The sequence below is a fragment of the Caloenas nicobarica genome, chromosome 5 (assembly GCF_036013445.1).
Source record: "Caloenas nicobarica isolate bCalNic1 chromosome 5, bCalNic1.hap1, whole genome shotgun sequence".
Taxonomy (NCBI): Eukaryota; Metazoa; Chordata; class Aves; order Columbiformes; family Columbidae; genus Caloenas; species Caloenas nicobarica.
In genome coordinates, this window is record NC_088249.1 from 41,952,400 (window position 1) to 41,967,973 (window position 15,574).

The 15,574-nt window shown below is 42.7% G+C and overlaps 1 protein-coding gene across 2 annotated transcripts in view; it reads right to left on the bottom strand.

Annotated features, from left to right (window-relative positions):
* AMBRA1 (autophagy and beclin 1 regulator 1) overlaps window positions 1-14,622 on the bottom strand; it is a 134,448-nt gene extending 119,826 nt beyond the window's left edge. For both annotated transcript variants that reach the window (XM_065635468.1, XM_065635467.1), the window contains exons 1-7: window positions 14,459-14,622; window positions 11,742-11,881; window positions 3,349-3,604; window positions 3,055-3,113; window positions 2,135-2,318; window positions 1,293-1,465; window positions 407-473 (exon numbers count right to left, since the gene is read on the bottom strand). In XM_065635468.1, the coding sequence (XP_065491540.1) occupies window positions 407-473; window positions 1,293-1,465; window positions 2,135-2,318; window positions 3,055-3,113; window positions 3,349-3,483 (618 nt within the window). In that variant the 5' untranslated portion in view covers window positions 3,484-3,604; window positions 11,742-11,881; window positions 14,459-14,622. The remainder of the gene's footprint in view (window positions 1-406; window positions 474-1,292; window positions 1,466-2,134; window positions 2,319-3,054; window positions 3,114-3,348; window positions 3,605-11,741; window positions 11,882-14,458) is intronic.
* Window positions 14,623-15,574: the final 952 nt, after the last annotated feature.

Here is a 15,574-nt window from a genome sequence, read left to right on the forward strand (position 1 = left end):
GACCACCTCTTCCTACAGCCCAGTGAGTTCTGACAATACACTGTTCACACCAACAGAAGCATCAGCATCTGAGGGTCAGCAGCTGTGGGGAGCATTGTTAATACCTTGTGTAGGTTTAAATCCTACAGAACATCACAACAGAATTGAAAGAGCAGGGCCATTGGGACATCTGCTCCACCACTAATGAGACAGTGAGGGCAAAATAAATGTACTTTGGAGAGCTCCTTAACAGCCCTGCACATAACACAAGAACATTCATGTGACCACTTAAAGTGAGACAGAACTCAGCTTAGAAGGACTCCAGGTTTTTATAAAAGCAGAAAGCTGCTTAGGACCAGACTAGGGTTAATGTATGTAGAGCATCTTGTAATTAGTCAGTCAATACAGGTCCTGACATTCCTCTTACCTGCTGGTTGGAAGGGTTAACAATTGCTGTGAGCAAGTAGTGTCCCAAGGGATCAAACCGTACCAGCCTAAAACAAAAGCAGAGCCAGAGTGTCAATCATGAGTTCACATTCCACACTGACACAGGAAGCTGGGCACAGCAGGGAAAACATCCCACGTGAAATACTTGCAATGAGAACATTATTACATCGACATCATCTTCTTCTGAAGGACATCAAAAAGTTTACACATTAAGAAGAAACATACTCATCTAGCTGAAGACTGCAGCTATTTTATAGTCCACAGCAACACTATATAGAAGCTAAAAACTGAAAGCAAGCACTGCTGTATCCGTTGAAATAGCCAGGAAATTTTAAGGGATACGTACATATATATTACAAATTGGAATTTGGTACAAAGGGAGATATTAACTTCTTTTGAATGTTACATCATTGTCTGTTTAAACTGTTCAAAGAAGGCATCAAGTTTTCAGCAGTGCAGTTTCCTCTACAACTGCACCAAAGTAATAGCTCAGCACTCTCTTCCAACACCTTCTGGATTCTCTCATCCTTACAGCTGACAAGTTTAACTACTAAGCTTACAAAGGAACATGAAGTAGATCCTGCGCATTTATTTGGCACATGACAGATTACAAACATGAACAACCAAGCTAATTTAATATCTCCAATTGTTTCTTTTTTCTTTTTTTTTTCTTTTTTTTTTTTTTTTGCGTGTGTGTGTGTGCACAGAACTATTTTTCTACCAGCTGTACCAAGGAGCTGCAAGCAATGCTTCTCTCCACTGCCTCAGTGCAGAGGGTGCAGCATCCCAGAGGAATCCCCCACATTCCCCAAATCTGACCACTTTTCACATACAAGTATTCTCTTCCCCCAGAAGCAAGAACTCACCTGACCCGCTCCATTTCACTGGCTGTTTTCACCACTGCAAAGGGCTCCCGGCGACTCCAGTCCCAGAAATGTATCTCATTGGCAGTTGCAATCAGCAGGAGCTGAGCCGTAGGATGAAAAGCAAGAGACGCAATGGCATTGTTGCTATCTGTGAACCAGCTCTCACTTCCACCCTAGGTGAGGAATAAAGAATCACAAGCAGATTATCACACAGTTTGAGATCATGAGGTTTCCATGTATGTGTCACCTCTCCAGGGCTCTGCCTAGAGCATGGAAGCGACATGCTTTCTTGGCAACAACTGCTAACTCATACGAGGTCATGTGTCATGTCTAGAACATAACACTACCTGCAACATGGACCACAGATGTATTTTTGTAGGTTTGTCTCAAACAGCTTGTAAAATACTGCATTCCAAAGTGACCAGGTAAATGTATGCATCTTGTCTCTGTGCCAATCACCAGACTAGGTAGAACTGGCAGAGCAGCAGCTCCCCTAATGAAGAGTTCAGATGTGTTCAGTGGAATGAAAAATGGCACATCTTTCACGTAAACTAAACAGGCACCTTGCACAAAGTTCTCTAGCATTATCTGTACCGCTCTTATAAAATAAATAGGCAAGGCTAAGGAACATGACCTATCTAGCAGGACTGAACAAAGAATATGTCACCTCCTCTCTGGACAGGAAAGGATAGCTATTATCTGTTCTATGCTTTTAGAGACAGGTCCCAGCAAAGCTTCCAAACAACTTTCTTTTATCAGGCAACATTTGGAAAGAACTCAGACCGAAAAAAGGTCACCACCCACCAAATACCAAAGGTACATATGTTTCAGGAAGGACTTACGTGTAAATCCCAAATTCTAACCTCCCCATCTAGGCATCCTGAAGCAATGAGGCCTGGGATGGTGGGATGGAAAGTGACACACCAGGGAGTGCGGCGATGTCCAACCAAGGAATGAACGCACTTGCCCGTTTTCACCTCTGTGATGTAGATGTTGTGGTTCACATGTGTGGAAGCCATCAGGGTCCTAGGAAGGCAGGACAAACATTAGCAAGAGAAGAGTATGGCAAAACCAGACCGTGGTTAGCACCATCTCAACAGGGTCTGTTCACACCTAACCCAGCAGCTCTCCCACACAGAGCCTCGCGCTCAAAGGGTAAGAGGCTCCTGTTTCACCAATGGCTACAAAGCTTCCTGTGGCCAGATTTCAGGGCCCATGCAAACATGAGCTCATCTGATCCACGAGCACAAATTTGACCTTGAAACTCAGAGTGAACATGCAGCTCAGGAGGAGCTCCAGAGTGATAGTTTGGGGGAAATAAATATTCCCAATTCTCCGCACCATCTCAACCACTGTCAAATCAAGGGACACTAAGAGAGATCCCACCTCCATTTCTGCTTCCAATACACACATCATTCTGCTCTGTTCTTTAGTCCTAGATATCCCAGTGGGTAAGCCACATCACTTGGCATGTTGGGCTAAAACACCTTTTACTCCCTTGAGTTTCTTACAAAATCGCATGGTGGCCGCACAGATCCTTTTTCCTTAGAACTGTGCATCGCTTGGGTACCTCAGAAATCAAACACCAACTATGCTTGAAGCTGTGAGATTAGGAAGGCGTGCACTTTCCATCTACGCACGTCAGGAACCAGAAGTTTCACTTGGCTGTTCAGGACTGGACAACTCAATGGGCACAAGCCTCCATCATTTTTGTAAGTGTAAGGAGACTGCTGAAACAGGGAATGAACTAGGAGTTAATTACCTGTCTGGACTGAACGCCAGCAAGAAGGTGGAGCGTGGACTGTCTGGTAACTCAACTTTCTGAAAAAGCCAACAAAGCAGGAAGTGTTGCAAGTGTCATATGATCATACTTCAACTGTAAACCACACAGACAACAAGGGGAACCCACTGCAGAAACATACCTAGTATCACATCACTGCAGGAACTGAACAGAGCCAGAAAGCACATCAAAAGTACAATCACAAACCAATTTATTTCAAATCCCTGCCTCCCCCCACTTCAGATCAAGCTGTGCACCTCTATCCCACAACCTTACCTTGCCCTCCCACTTCATCCATCGAGTTTTATCCTCCACCAACTCCTGCAGGAGCCGCTGAGCACCCAAGGCTTGGGTACCCCGTTCCCTACCCCATAGGATGCGGACAGCATTCTTCTCCGGTACAACCTTCATGGCTCTCAGCAGTCAACGTGACACCAACTACTGGGAGGAGGCAGCACGAGGTTCCAGATAACAACCACCACCAAGCTACAAATAGGCTGCCCACATTTCAACTGTTTATCTTCATGGAAACCTAGAAAGAGAAGAGAAAGAGAAGGAAGGCAGCTTTTACCTTGATCACCTGGATGTAGTAAGAGCTTTAAATCCTGAAAGACTAGATTTAAGAGGGAAAAAAAGAAAAAACAAAAAAACCAAACCTATCCTCTCCCACAGCCTTTTCTACCTTCTTCCAGTATCAAGGCCAAATTTTTACATTTCTGTAGCCAAAGATTACTTTGAAAGGTTTTTGAAAGCATTCAGCCCTTTCCTTGTACACATGCCCTAGGCATACCACACCTAAAGAGAATAAAAAATTGGCCTTGAAACTCTTTCCCTTCCCTTCGTTTCTTGCTTCATATAATAATGAACAATATTTATGAAAAGACAGTCTTTACACCTTGAAGATTTAGGTCCTATTTGGGAAGGCTGACTGATACCTAGAGGAACAGTGTTAAAAACCTGACAATACAACAGAGGAGTCTCCAAGGAACCGTTAAAATTTTCGTAATAGTAATTATTATTACTGCAAAGGTCAGACAATTGATAGACCTTAAGTCCAAATTACTTCCAACTCCATCATGATAGCTAACAATGTCCAAAACCGTGTATTGGACCAAAACCTTATGCACTGCAGCAGCATCTTGGCCAACTCCATCAAGATGATTCATTTTCTCTGTCTTCTGCACATCGTCTTTCCATTTACAATGCTCTTAGAATGACAGTTCATTCAAGTAATGCACAACGGTAAAGATTAATGCTTTTAGCACATTTTGAGCTGCTAAGGAAAGCATTAATACCTGTTTTCTAAAAAAAAAAAAAAAAAGTTAATTCTTTGAAAGAACTAAATATGGCAACCCTAATAGCAACCAAGTTACACAGCTTTTAAATGGTCTCGTACATTGGAATTTGTCATCAAAGGCTCTCCAGAAACAAGAAGTTTCTAAGAATACATAAACCAAGAACTGCTGCTGCAATGCTATTACCTTTTGATCCCAGCAGAGTGCACATACTACCCTGTCATCTCTTTAGAACATAAAGATCTGAAAATAAATACTTCTCAGTTCATGTTACACTGAACAAAACCATCAATATTCAATAGAGAAAGAACTGGCAACTTAAAAAAGCAAAAAATATACACAGGAAAAAAAGGTTCATGTACACAAGAAGAGATGAATTGTGAAACAGAAGAACTCAGAATGGTTATTAGCAAACCTTTCTTTCCTCCCACTCTACCTAAAAAAAAAACCTCCTGAGCAGATGACTTAAGACAGCTGCTGCTTGCAGGGAGGGGCTGTCTGAAGAGAGAAGCCAGGAAAAGGCGTTCTAATAAAGCAGACCAGTTTTCATTTGTAAAAATATAATAAAGGGTACTGAAGTGATGAACAAGTAAAGGCATCCATCTTCCTAGGAAAGAAATTCACCGCAAAGAAATTCAAGCTAGCTGGAAATTCCCTGATGCTTAATGTGAACAGCATGGGGATCATATATTTTAGAGGAACTAAACTCTGTAGTGTAAAATAAGCCTTCTTTCAAGAATCTGTGAAAGACAGCCAAACATTAGGTAGGAATTATTTGACAAAATAAAAGCCTTACTGGAAAGCAATACAAAACCTAAAGAAGTCATGCTGCAAGCAGATTCTTAAAAGCAACTGTGCAGATTAAAAGCGCCCAGACTCAAAAATACTAGAACAAAAATAACTGGAATAAATACAGCCAAAAGCCTTATATAATACAGGAATCACTAAATCAAAAATCTTTCTTCACTAAACGCTAATAAATCCTCATCTGGATTCTGCAAACAGCACCAGTTACCCGTGTTCAGACATGACTGCATTCAGATGGTGAGCAGCGTGGAGGGGAAGGACAGCTCAAAACAATACAGGCAATAAAAAGCCAGTTTTACGGGAGGAAACTGTAAGTGTAGTTTTGTTTAGTAAAATTAAGAAAACAATAGCTGAATATTCTATATGAGTGCATTCAAGGAGTAAAGACTACAGCAACCTGAGAATAAATATATACACTGGACATAAATGGAAGACCAGACTTGCAGCTGGAATAAGCTGGAAGTTTGAAGAGATCTCAAACACTAAGCTTTGGAATAGCCTTTTGATAGCTGTAAAGGACAAACAACCTAAATAACTGAAGATATCCTGATAATTTACAAGCAGGATAACCCAATTACTCATGAGAAAAACCAAGCTCTGACAACTTGGGAACATTTCAGTTCTACTGGAAGGACTAATGTTCCTTGAAGTACAATAGCAACAAGGAAATCAAGAGGTTTAACAAACATCTTTATGTTAACTTATGCCACCAGCAAGTTTACATATTGTAAAATAAAGAAACAGATAACACCTACAACTGCAGTTAGTGAACATCTTGTATTCACCTTACTGAAAGAGCAAGTCATCTTCACTATATAAAATCAAGTACCCACCTTCAGATAACTTATCTGAATCTTTGCACATGTGTACTCATTTATTGAACTCACTGGGATGTAACCAACACTTACTATGTGAGCCTCCTACGCATTTGATGATTTTCCCTCAGGGACTGTCCCTCTTTTTTTTTTTTTTTTTCAGCTTCTTCTGACGCACCTCTTTATCCCATTTGAAAAGAAAACAAGAAACTCAAGGCTCCAGTGCCTGCTCAACATTTTTAAAAGCTGCAATCTCTTCAGAAAACACTGAATGCATCCTTCTTGAGAGGGGCTGGCACTCCACTGTTACCCTGGATCTCTTTGAGGGCCAAGCTTTATTCATGCCTCGTCGTCGGGAGAAAGTTTACTCTTCCATCTGAATTAGCCTGAATACAGTAACCGCTCCCCACAAGCTGGTGACACATTCAGCAACACTTCAGGCTGGCAAAGAAAATTAGAGCCTTCAAATGGAGAAATAGATGCAGTGTAGATACAGCATTACCTTTGCTCACTTTAGCAGGAAGCCTTTAACCTTACTATCGGATCGTATGTTCAGTTTTGGTTTGTTGTTTTGGGATCTTTGGTGGTGGGTTGGTTTTGGGTTTGGTGTTTGGTTTGTGCTTGGTTTGTTTTTTGTTTTGTTTTTTAAGGAGCCAGTTCCTTCTCTAAACTAGTAAATATATCCACCAATTCCAAACATTTTGCTCAAGTATAAGAAGCCAAATAATGACAGCATTTTATTAAATACCATTAGCAGACAAACCATGGAAGTACCAACCTTTTTTATAGCTACTCAGCAGCCACCTGACTAACAAAGTTTAAATGAAATGTATTGGGTCTGAAAATACTTCTTGGGCCTCAGCGTAAAGAAAACTTGCAGCTCACTGAATCTGTCCAGGCAAGTGGTAGACTGATTCAGTAGCAGCTTCTATTACAAATACCCATGCTATCACAACTGACAAACAGCTGACCACCGAAACAAGGAACTGCTCTGGGATTGGTATTTTTTCCATCTTCTTGTTGTTGTTGGGGTTTTTTTGTTTTGTTTTTAAACAGGATAACCAAAAGTGGAGTCCAACAATGAGAAGATTAGGTGATGCTCTGGATGTGGTCCAGGGCACCACAGAAATTCTGAAAGTGGAGTCAGAAATTTTTCTACAATTGGCAGCCTTGTTTCCTTAACAGTTTTCTCCCTTCAGGGCATTTCAGGACAGCATGCTGGGCTGTTTACAATTTTGGAAGAGCATTACACAGCCCAAACCCAAGCCTTCTTATTTGTGCTGCACCAGCTGTCCTCGAAGAAGCCTTAGCATCGGAGAGGCACAAGCACACTGGTAACTGCCACTTTTGCAGATGCTGAACCTCTAGAAAACCAAAGTGAAGCAGTGAATTGGTAATACTTCAGAGTGGTACAGGATCCCATGAAATCACTGACAAAAAGGTGGGGAGAGAAGAGGAATAAAAAGCAGCATATTCAAATTGCCATATAGAAAGGATGTCAAGATATTTTATGCATTACACAGCAGTTTACCTTTCCAGTGAGAAACTTCAGCACTTTACAGAGATGATGGCCCCATCTCTTAACATGTTCCCCTCCCGTGTCCCCTCCCTTCCCCCCCCCACATCTTTGCCATTATTACTTTTGTGAAGATTCCAGTACCACCATTCTGGAAGCACAGCTGGCTTTGATGCAAAGAGTATCAGAGCACTACCTCATGTTACTTGATTCTCCATTAGGGAAAAAAGTTACTTCGTGTGGCCTTCAGCTCCCAGACTAAAAATCTATTACCACTCCTAAGGACTTCTTGGTTGCATGCTGAGCCCAACACTAAAAGCCTTTCCTGATGTGTGCATACAGAAACAGTGTAAAAAAACAGTGTTTAAAAAGGAAATGACAAAAAAAAAATCTGCAATCAGTAGTTGCTATTTATAACAGGAGTTCTATCTAAAAAATACAAATGTCCAAACAATTTCAGACAATTTTACTGCCCAAAGAGGTCTCAAGTGACTGACGAAGAAAGAGGCAACATTAAGTGAAACATCAAAGCTGCCTCTGCCTTTACAGTCTGGGATCCACAGAGAAAAGGCACACATAAACTTCCCTAGAAGAGACCAGAGAGGAGAAGAGCATGTGCTGGTAGTTTCTGTCTCAAAGTAACTTTGTCAAGTTTTAAAACTTCCAGAATGCATTGACTGTAAAACAGATATGACCCACATGGTTATGGGTCAGTGCAAGCTATATACTTTGTATTAAAAGAACACAGATTGGGAAAACAAAACAAAAACAACAAAATGAAAAACAAAACTGTTGTGACCAATGAGGCATGTCACTGACATGCAAAAAACACAAGCAACCTAATCTCTAAAAAAGAAGAGAATCAGATTATTAGTACTGTTAAATATTACAAACTCTGGCCATGGCTCTACTTATCTTGTAAACTAGTAACTCCTATTTTCAAAATGTCCATTCTCAGGCAAAGTATCCAGCACTAACAACGAAGCGTGCCACTTCATTTCTTCCAAATTAAACAGCAGCAGCATCTCAGGCTTTGACTATCAGATATATTAAAGAGTTCAAGAGTATTTTTATTGTATTTAATAAATATTAGTAATAACTTAGCAATCCCAGTATTGTACATGTGGGTAGGTCTCCAAGAACTATCAGGAGATGGTCAGACAGGCATGAAAACAGTGTATACAGTGGTACAGCCCAAATGCTTTATCTTCACTGCCAGTGATCCTCATATAGGCTGCAGTCACAAGACATAGGATTTCCTCAAATTACTTTCTACAACCAGTTTCCCTTGGTGTTTTACACAGTTCAGTTTTGAGACGAATTGCTTTGTCAAGACCCCTGTGTTTTTAAGAGGCTCAAAAGGGCAAAGGAGAAAACATTGTGCATGCTGAAGACAGTCAAAGATCACCCTGCCAGCCCGACTACAGACTGCACAGCCCTTCCTTCCTCCACAGGAGCCTCAGTGACAAAGCAATAAAACCTCCTTCTGGGACCCACGGACAGGAGATCTCCAAGAACCAACCCGATGCTTAAAACACCACTTGTAATACATGTGAGCCATAACACAGCCTCAGTGACTTTCTAGCTCATTTCCTTGTTTACAGTCTGAGTTTTCCCCGTCTGCAATACGGGGATAACATTGCCAACATCCTAAATTGCACGAAACAATACCATGTAAGAAGCCCCAGAAACACTATCCCAGATAGAACAGGACCTGAATTCTACTAGCAGCTTTTATTAAAAATACTGATTCGATTCATATCAAGTGTCACATCATTCCCTTCAACCCTTTCAATATCTCCTCTTGAAAGACTGAGCAAAATAATTTTAAAAAAGCAAAACTAAAACAAAAAAGCTGGTTTTCCTTCTTTTGCACTGCATCAACTCAGCTAAACAAACACATCGAGTCAAAGAGTCCTAATTTGGTAAGTAATCGAACTATATAGCACTGGAATTTGAACAATGTCATAACAACAACAAAATTGGTTAAAAAAGGGTGATATGACTCATATCCAGAATAGTTCCACAGATCAAAATTTATGACAAGTTTTAGAGGAACAGGACTACATTCAGTACTGTGACAGAGCTACATGAATTTCTGACAATGTACCTGATCAGCTACATATTTAAATTTTCCTCTAACAATACAATTTGTCTTCCCTTAGCTCCATTTGTGGTACTTCCACATGAGCTTTATGACCATTCTAAGAGGTTCTAGCTCTTCTTGGGTTGAAAACAAACAAATAAACAAATCCAGAAAACTTTTTGCAGAGACAACTTCAAGTTATCTTGCAGCACTATCTAACTGAACAGAAAATTGGAAATAAAGTTAAATTGGAAATAAAGTTACATTGCAATGGAATCTTTAAACAAGAGCAACCCACAAGCATGAATAGGCCACAGAGGCATAACAAACAACTATCTCAAGGATGATTAATCAAAACAAAAAAAAGCTAAACTACTTTTGCTCTTTTTGTACTTTTGCATCCTTGATTATGCTTTTAAAAAAAAAAGGCAACAAAAAAACCCCAAAGCAGCTCAATTTGAGACAGTAAAATCATGTAGATTCCTGACATTAGAGCACAGAACCAGTCTTCACCTAAGTGCCTACTAAAAACAAAACAAAACCCACCACACCAGTAAAAGTGTCTTAGGAGGAGAGAAAGTGAGTTTATGATGCAACTATGCAACAGAATCCAAAACTAATACCATGAAGGCACTTCAGTTACATGGTCCTGTTTTTAGTCTTCAAAGTTTTTAAGATATTGTCTGAAGTATTATTCTGTAAGCCCAAGTTTTCCCTTAAGACCACAGAGAGATCTGGAAAGTAATTCCAAAGCACACATTTTGCAGATGCACTAGATAACACTGCTCTAAATTGTATCCACAGCTCTAAGTGCTTCCACGTAAATCGGAATGGCGTTCCAAAGAAAAATAACTTGTATTAGTGCTTCATGATTAAAAAAACCCCCACAAAACAGTGCCATGTTTTAAATTGAAACTACAAACACCTCAGGAAATTCAATTACATTACAAAGATGTCAATGTTATATTGTCATTTCAAGGTCTTATATGTCTGCAACAAGGAGCTGATTGCCATTAGAATCCTAATTTGTCTTCCTGGTCTGGATTAAATGAGCTACAATACTCCTAAGAGAACTTTTTAGTCAAAAGTAGTACATTAAATTGCTAGCTATTTACAGCAAAATGATGAGGAAGTGGAAGAGAAACTTGCAGATATCAACTGCTAAAGGTCAGAAAATGAATGGTAAATATAAGAAGGGAAGCAATAAAAATAAAAGTGATCAGCTGTGTCTGGGAGCCTGACAGTTTCATTTACCAACCAGAATATGGCACACTTTCATTACTATTATTACCATTTCCACATAAACTTAATGAATTCTTGAGAAGATAGATATTAGTTCCAATCCAGAAGATAGGAAGAGAAAAAACATAATTTCATAAAGCTGGAAGATAAGTTAAAGAGCAGAACTGAGATCCAGAAGATTAAGAGTTGGTTTCCCAATTCCATACTCGGCCCATGGCATCTTTTGCTAAGTATTGTACACAGTGGGGAACGAGGTACAGAGAGAAAAGAAATAGAGCAAGAGAGAGAAAGAGCAAAACAGACTTCAGATTAATCTCTTAAGAGAATTATTCTCAGATAGGAAAGTAAAGGAATTTTCAATTCAAATTTCAATTTTTCACATTAAAAAAATCACACCAAGGTTCCTCAAGCTCAAGAGCCACAGCCAAGTGCCCCCTAGTGACATCACACATGCAAGAGAAATTGGGAGCATCAACATTACAGAGTGGCAGAAGCAGTATCGGGTATCCGCAAGATGAAGACAAAGTATTTCATGCATTCAAGGCTGCGCTTAAGGCATGTGCACCTTTATCCAAGTAATAAAGAAAGAGCAACTGGAAGTGAGAACATATCTTTACAAACTCTGCTGATATAATTTCCTGCTCACATGGAAATAATCAAACAAGGTAACAAATCGAAAAGCAAAGATGATCTACACAAAAGCTGAAGTCTTCACACACAGATGTATCAGAAGCAAAGAAGTGACGGGAGACAAAGATTTAGACTTTGAACAAAGAAACAGCCAATTCTTGACACCCTTTTCTGCCTTGGACTGAGGCAATGGGAAATATATAAAGGGGGGAGGAAAGTGTCAGAGACTCCTCTCAGCAATTCTACGCTACTCAAGGTGAAGAGTTAGTGCTACGTACCAGGAAGAAGGCAGCAGGAATCACTCTGCCGGGACAGCCCAAGAGACCTCACTGAGAACATTCGAAGCGGAGCCGTGTGAGCACACAGGTTTAGGCAGCTGTCTCCACACTCAGGCCTGGCACCTCATCGTCCTGCACGCCTTCAGACAACAGTTTACAAAAAACAGAGACAACAAACAGTTACGAGATGACAATCCTAGTCAGAGTTCTTAGCAACCGACATTAAATCCCAAGAGGCAGATAAGTAGGTCTCCTCTTGTTTTAAGCAACCCAGTCAGTGGATACTTCAAACAACAACTACTATACCATTTAAAAAACTTTCCAGTCTGATATTTCTGACATTAATCCTTTTCCACTGCACATCACCTCATTATTCACTTTTGGAAACCACAATTATTTTGTCCTCATGTCATCAATATCTTGATTCTATCACCCTCCTTGCTAGGTTAGTGCAGGACTACTAACAGAAGAACACACAAGGTAACTATTAATATGCATTACACCCTTATCAGGTCTCCAATAATACAAACTCAACAGGAAAAAACAAAAAACAGTACTTTAATACTATTTGTATTAATAGTACTAATGAGTATCAATATCAAAAATAACTTTGTAAGAACCTTGAATTCAGTTAGCTTGCTAACCACACTAAAGCTATTTTCCAGAAGTTTCATACAAATTATGACACAAAAAAAAAAGTATTCAAATCCCTAATTTATGGCAAACGGGATACTAGCAGACAGTACCATTGCATGCTGTCTTTATAACTGGTTGTTACAGCTGCGTAAAAGTTGAAAGTGCTGCACAGAAAATGGGAAAGTAGGAAACAACCAAACAAGAATCCAGAGGGTCAGTTATGACTCAGAAAAGGGCAAAAGAAAGAAAACTCAGAAGAAGCTGTCAGCAAAGCAAACATTCTCCATAAACTTCCCAGCAACTAAATCTGAAAAGGCAAGTCCAGATACTTGGATCCAAATATATTCATTCCAAGTATTAGAAAAAATATACACACTAACAGACTGCCATAGTTATTAACAACCATGCTGCCACAAGTCAACAGATGAGTACAAGATACTTATTTGTTACTGTCAAAACACAAATGGACCAATTTTAAAAAATATATTTATCAAGAGCAACACCAATTGTGGGCTACAGAACTAGTAAGCAAGCTACACCAAAAAGTTCTGAATGCCAGAAATTGTATTACAGTGGCCTTTCAGAATACAAACAAGGATTTTAAATTTAGCACAGAATTTCAGGTACTGTTCCCTACATCACCCATTAGGCATTCAAATCTCCCTGGATTTAACCCCATCCCACATTCTGAAAAATGACCCACAACAAAATTAAGCAGGTTGGTAATGGGTTGGCACTAAGCATACATTACCAGCAGGTCATTCCTAGGTCCCATTTTAACATTCCCATTAGCAATTTGAAAGAGGATGGGAGTGGCACAGGCAAAGAAGCCAGATGACATTTGCAGAGGACACCAAACTGGGTGGAGCAGTAAACAAGGACAAATATAGAAAAACGCACTGGGTTTTTATATAAAGATCTAAGAACATTTCATACAGAGGAGAAAATGGAGCAGCGCTGAGTGCTCTTCCTGAACATATTTTTATACAGATTCTACGTTCACATAGCTGATCTTCCCCAAGACTAGCTCACACCTAGATAATAGCTATTATTGAATTTGTCTCTTACAACAGAATGACACTGTAAAAGTGTGTATTGGCAAAAATTATGCGTAACCATCTAAAACATCTCTTGAAGACGAAATGCTGTTTCAGTGCAGGAATTGTGTTGTAAGAATTGCTTTCCAAAGGCAGTGGGAAGCATAGTACTGACAAGATCAGAAACAATCTCAATCACATCAATGAACACTACAGAAATTTATGTGTCGTCTGGAGGAAAATGAAAACTGGTGAAAACAAAACCGTGCCTATATCTAGTGAATTAACTGGGTATTCTCCCCCACAAGAAGAGAGGTAAGTAAGAGACACCGTACTAGAGGCACACGTGAATGCACTTTATGCAAAATGCTACTCACACAAGGAAGTGTTCTGCAACACACGGTGAAAAACAGCAGAGGCAGAGAAGACAACACTTACTTCACATTTTATTTGGCTAAGGCCGGAAAACAACAACAACGAAATATTTATCATTTTGAAGCAGCAGCCCCTGACCGTACCCGAGGGCGGGGGCGCGAAAGCCCCGGCCGGTCCCGCGGGAGCGGTGGGGGGCACCTCACGGCGCCCAAGTGCGGAGTCAAACTCCGGTTTTTAGGGCGCTCAGGCGGGGCCGGGGCAGCTTCCCGGGACTCGGGAGCCGCTCTCCTCGGAGGCCTCCCCTCCCGCCCGGCTCCTCCGGCCGGGCCAGCGCAAGCCAAGCGCCGCGGGTTTCGCCCTCCGCCGGCTGCGGCCGGCCCGGGGCAGCGCGGGGAGCGGGGCCCGTCGCCGCCGCGGTGGCCTCCCCGTTCCCCCCGCCGCAGGCCGCGGTCCCGGAGTTCCCGAACAAAGGCCCCGGCAGCGAGGCCCGGCCCCCTCCCCGGCCCCGCTCCCCTCCGGCCGCCGCGGCCCGGCGGCCCCGCGCGGGCAGGTGCCCACCACCTTCCGGGGCGCCGCCGCGGGGACGGCCGCGCCCGCCCGCCTGGGGAGCGGCGGCGCCGGCGCGGCCCCGGCCTGAAGCCGGGTGGAGCGCGTAGGCCCGGAGCCTACCTGGTGCGGAAGGGCGGGAGCCGGGCGGGCTGAGCGGTGCCGGGGCCAGGGCCGGGCCCGGAAGAAGCGGCCCCCAGTGCTCGGTCGCCGCCGCTCCGAGCTCCGGCCAGGCGAGCCAGCCGAGCGCCGAGCCGGGCCCGAAGAGCGGCGCCGAGAGCGGTACCAAGGCCCGAGCAGCCGAAGCTAGAACGCCGCCAGGCCGCACCAGCCGAGCGACGAGGTCTTCAACCACTGTGCGGTGCGGCGCCGCGCGGGGGCGACGGAGGGCAGGCGAGACAAGTCGAGCCCCGAGGGTGGCGCGGGCGGGTGTAGCTGTCGGCCGGGCTGCTGCCCCGCGGGGGTCCGGGGGTTCCCCGCTGTACGGAACAGCTGTGGGGCCGGGGCCCGGCCTGCCCCCGCGGAACCCCCCGGGGCTGCGCCGGGCTGCGGCCGGGCTGCACCCGCTCCCTCTTTTCGTGTAGACTTACTTTTCTTAAATCTCACCCTGCGGCACGTTCTCCACGTCTCGTGTATCTTTTTTTTTTTTTCCCCTCAGGACTGACACAGAGTGGAAAAATGTCATTAAAAACAGGCAAGAAAAGATAAGACGGTATCAGACTGAAAGATATTTAGACAGCAAATAGATAAGGGGGTATCAGATGAGAAGTAACCAAAAAGATTATTTCCCTAAAATAGCTGAGCGTTAGTATCTATTGTTACATATTGATCCCCAACATCATAGACGGTGAAGACATGAAACGCATATATAGCAGCTGTGGAAGAGGGGCAGCCTGCAGTGAGACACCCGGGAGGCAGCAGCACCGGCGGCTGGATCCCGCTGCCTCACCTGTGCTGGAGAAGCGGGAGTCTCAGGGGACCTGGTTGCTGGAAGGGAAATCTAAGCAAGCCGGGGTACTTGGCACCACTAAGTCACCAAGGGGAAATCGAGTCAAAAGACCCGGACAGGTGAAATTTAGGGCTTGAGGTTTGCTGTAACACGCAGGATCGGATGGAGAACAGGCAGCCTGCAGCATAGCTGGACAGTCTTCAAGGAGGTATTCTAAAGGAAAACTGAAAAGGACTGGAATGGGGTTTTACAATTAATTTAGTCAAGGAGTGAAAACTGTGATACCTTGG